At 34.3% G+C, this 4,478-nt stretch overlaps 1 protein-coding gene across 2 annotated transcripts in view; it reads left to right on the top strand.

Annotated features, from left to right (window-relative positions):
* Window positions 1–2,424: 2,424 nt before the first annotated feature.
* The window catches only part of LOC111396047 (homeobox-DDT domain protein RLT1-like), an 11,680-nt gene continuing 9,626 nt past the window's right edge, over window positions 2,425–4,478 (top strand). For both annotated transcript variants that reach the window (XM_023022313.1, XM_023022312.1), the window contains exons 1-2: window positions 2,425–2,967; window positions 3,382–3,879. In XM_023022313.1, coding sequence (XP_022878081.1) covers window positions 2,841–2,967; window positions 3,382–3,879 — 625 coding nt within the window. In that variant the 5' untranslated portion in view covers window positions 2,425–2,840. The remainder of the gene's footprint in view (window positions 2,968–3,381; window positions 3,880–4,478) is intronic.

Below are 4,478 nucleotides of genomic sequence, written 5' to 3'. Positions count from 1 at the left end.
AATATTTTCTCACGTAATCTAGAAAATTTGTAACCAATGTAAGTCGTAAGTGAAACTCAACTTACTTTTTACTAAAATCTTGTGAAGGCTATGAACCACTAAGTACTAAAATTTATATTTCTATACATACACAACAATCTAACGAAGATGTTACAGGTTATGATTGGGAACTTATTTTTTCAAAGTTACAAATTTTTTTACAACTTTTTTTGATGCTGCAAATGTATTATTTGAGGTGTACTGCCGTCCTAGTTCTAAAGTTCTTGAACAATTTTATATTATTTTATTGTCTTTCAATGAATAACAAATTGATCCCGATTTTAGTGATACATTATATGTGATTGACCTAAAATTTAGAAAATAATGGAAAGACTTACTTGTGTTATTTTCTTTGACTTGTGTAATAGACTCTCGATATAATTTAAAGGGTAAAAAACATATTATACGAAAAGCTTCAAATGCTTTTAATTTTGATGCTCCAATTACATATTCTAATTTATATAAAACTTTAACAGATATGTAAAAATTATATGCACTATGACTGGGTGCAGATGTTAGATGGACACCCTCCATACCCCATTTTCCACTAATTTTGGAGCAAAATATGTGAAATTATTGAATTTATACACAGATATTATGGATGAAACATTTAATATAGGATCTTCTAATATGCTTCCTTCATACAATCAAAACTCATCGCATGTAGGTCTAGGAAGAATGCCTGCAAAATTACATAGATAGTTTAGTCATCAAATGCATATAATTGTGGAGCTAGCTGATGCAATGGCAATAGAATTACTTGATTTGAAGACATCATGAAATCCCTTTGTTTCTGCCATTAACCTAATCTACTGACATCTTCGATTATCACTGTAGTATCGAAATATGCTTTTAGTGCAGGTGGTCGAGTCTTATCCGAGTTTAGAACTAACTCAAAGAAGACATATTAGACAGTTTAATATGTATAAAGGATTGACAAAACCCTGAGTACCGAGTCCAATATCAATATGCTAAAATTGTGTCTAGTCTGGTAAATGTTAAGTTCATTATATTCTTACTTTGTTAGTTTCTTAATATTATTTATTTAAAAAATTGTATATGTAACAAGTTATTTGTGTACAATTTTAACTTTGCATACTGAAAAATTAAGTAATCGACCCTAAGCCTTGAAAAGGAGGAGAATTTTTTAAAATTACAAAAAAAAAAAAAAAAAAAAAAAAAAAAAGTCTTGGCCCTTGAACACAAGCTCGTGAGCTTACTTGGTCCATTTCCATCCTTAAACTAGGTTTATCATTTTATCTTTCTCCATTACTCCTCAACCACAGTTGTTATTGAGTGAGCTCCATTGCTTCTCAACCACGGTTGCTGTTCAATGAACTCCTCATGACTACCCTTCAATCTTCATGGTGAAGAACCATCATCACCACCACATATAACGTCACATGCAACGAGATAATCGTCTTGAAATCCTGTATATTTGACATACCTTAAAGCAACACTAAAGAGGAAACTGTCATTTTCTTGGACATTGTTATATGTAACCTTTAGTTTATATAAAGAAAAATTCCAAATCTCCTTTGAATTCAAACTTGTTCATCAACCTATTCAACTCTTGTTTAGTGGCCTTTTATATTTCAAATTTATCTTCCATTCAACAAGATTTTTCTGTATCAATATTTCGCGGATTTCTATTTTCTAGAAATTTAGGGGGCAAGAAATGGGATTTTGCATAAGGGATTATTTTGCAGAATGTTTTTCTCTTTCGAATTTGAAATTTGAGGTGATTGATCAATCGGAGTCGGTTTAGGTTGATTTCTTGGTTCTCGATTTTGTGCCCAGGCCTACTTAGATAATATGTTTAATATTTGTAAATATATACTTACTCATGTTTTAGGTTCGATGGAATTATGAAACTTCGAGAAATTCACAGTTCTTAAAAAAAGTCATATTTGATATATCTAGAAAATTTCGTGTGCCAGTTTACAAATCTCGAATGAAAAACGTAGTGTTGTTTTACAACAATCTAATAAATAAAAAGAACAACCGTCCCGATAACATATTTAAACTACAGGAAAATAAAGAGAAGAAAATAGAGAATCAATAGATTTGTGTATATTTATTGAAAATCAAAGTCCTATATATATGATTAGGATACATGGCTGAAGGAGTAACATAATTATAATAATTAGGGTTGTGATAATTCATTAATCAGTATTATAATATTTGCTAAAAAAATTTCATTTATCTAAATAGATGAGCCCACACAGGCCTATGTCAACTAAAGCCCAGCCCACTGTACCATAAACCGAATCGGGCACCAAATGAGATTCCCTAAGAAACAAAATATTACAAACACAAAAGTCCCAGAAAACATCCAACCCAAAAATAGCAAAAGAAATCAAAATGTGAACCCAATACAAAAGAAAGAACGAAGAGTCAAGTCAAGTATGTAATGTAACCAAACACAGAGGGAGAGAGAGAGAGAGAGAGAGAAAGAGGACCATAAAAATCATTTTAATCAAAACAAAATCAAAAAAGAAAGAAATTAATCTATCAACATGGAATTTGTTCAAATTGAGAGCGAGATGGAATATTATTATTATTATTACTACTGTTCTTTTTGTGTTGCTATTAATTCCATTTTATTATTCTTATTATTATTAATCTCTCTCTATTTTGGTATTAGAATTCCCAATCACACCTGTCTCTATATTATTAATCTATTGAAATTTCTCTCGCCTTTAGATTTGTTATTTCCTCTCAAGATAGGAGGAGGAGGAGATTTTGTGTTTTGAGGAGCCCTAGTTTTTTAGCCGGAGGCTAGTGGTGTTTGATCTGGAATGGACCCCGATTCTGAGGAAGAGATCAACAGGAACGTCAATCAGAGCCCGCCAGATGGCCCCAAGCGGCCTAAGCGTCAGATGAAGACTCCGTTTCAATTGGAAGTTCTCGAGAAAACCTATGCAAGTATGCTTATTTTTTTTACTTGATTTTGTTCTTTTATGAATTTGTCAATTTATGAGTTCATAGGATTTCTTTTTGGTTTTGTTTAGGTGATAATCTCATGGTTGCATTCTTATGTGTTTGTTTAGATAGGATTTGTAGTTGCTAGTTTCTGATTTCTGGATTTTTTTTTTAATTTACTTAAAAGAATAATTTCATATGCATGATTGTACCAATTATTGTAATATTGAGATTATTTTCTTAATGTATGTAATGAAGCTTATATTGACAAGTTTTGAGATTTTTGGTGAATTATTCATGTAGATATGAGATGTGTGTACTGTGTATTTAGTGAATGCATGTTGGTTGGTTAGTTGTTATTGGTGTGAAGACAAAATTTTAAGGTGTTGAAAGTTTGCTTGCGGTGGTTCTATGCAGTGGAGATGTATCCATCCGAGGCAACACGAGAAGGGCTATCAGAGAAATTAGGTTTAACTGACCGGCAGCTGCAGATGTGGTTTTGCCATAGGAGGTTGAAGGATAAGAAGGAATCTGCAGGAATGGCTGCAGCAAATGCTCGCACCACTTCGTCGGTTGGGAGGAGGGATTTAATGGAGTCCCCTGGAAATGAAATGTTGGCAGCTGAGTCTGATAGTGAACATGGGTCTGGGTCTGGGTCTGGGTCAGGGTCAGGGTCAAGGTCAGGATCAGACTCTGGTTCTCGTTCGGACTCTGGTTCTCGTTCAAATCAGTTTGGTAATGGAGATGGTGTACCAATGGTGCCAGTAAGGCATTACGAGTCATCTAGGACAATCATGGAGCGGAGGGTGATAGCTTGTGTGGAGGCGCAGTTGGGAGAGCCATTGAGGGAAGATGGGCCAATTCTTGGGATGGAGTTTGATGAACTGCCACCTGGTGCATTTGGTTCACCTATAGGTATTTTTATTTTTGCTTGCTACTATTTATATCTTGTGCATAGGCTTGGTCACGTGGTTTGTGTCTCTACTGCCACTGAATTACATAGCATGAGACTCCATTTATTCACATTGTATTCATTGATATGAAGCTGCTATTCTTTCATGGCATCAAAGAGATTCGTTCTTTCCGTGTGAGCACTACTAGACTCTTGATTTGTACAAACATGTTCTTGATGGTTTCTTGTTCTGCAATGAACTGCAAGTGAAAAGATCCTGTAATTAAAGAAATGAGAATGATAGGTACCTGGACTGAACTTTAGTCTGGGGAAGATGCCGAATTGCTCCTAACTGCACCCAACCTGATCACGCCAAGAGAAAATAGTTACAATCTGCCCTCAGCAATATGAAACAGCAACATGAATGTATTCACTAGCTTGCAATTCTGGAAAAAATTGAAACAGGAATGCAGTGTGATTTATTGAAAGTTTATGAAGAAATTTAGAACAGCTCTAAGGCTTTTGAGAGGCCTGGACTCTCCCAATGACTCAACTGGAAACATGAATGATTTCCCCCCATTACATTTATTTTCAACCCCTTACAACGACTCTTCCCCAATCC

Source organism: Olea europaea, chromosome 6 (genome assembly GCF_002742605.1).
Source record: "Olea europaea var. sylvestris chromosome 6, O_europaea_v1, whole genome shotgun sequence".
Taxonomy (NCBI): domain Eukaryota; kingdom Viridiplantae; phylum Streptophyta; class Magnoliopsida; order Lamiales; family Oleaceae; genus Olea; species Olea europaea.
This window is presented reverse-complemented; position numbering and strand designations above follow the sequence as displayed.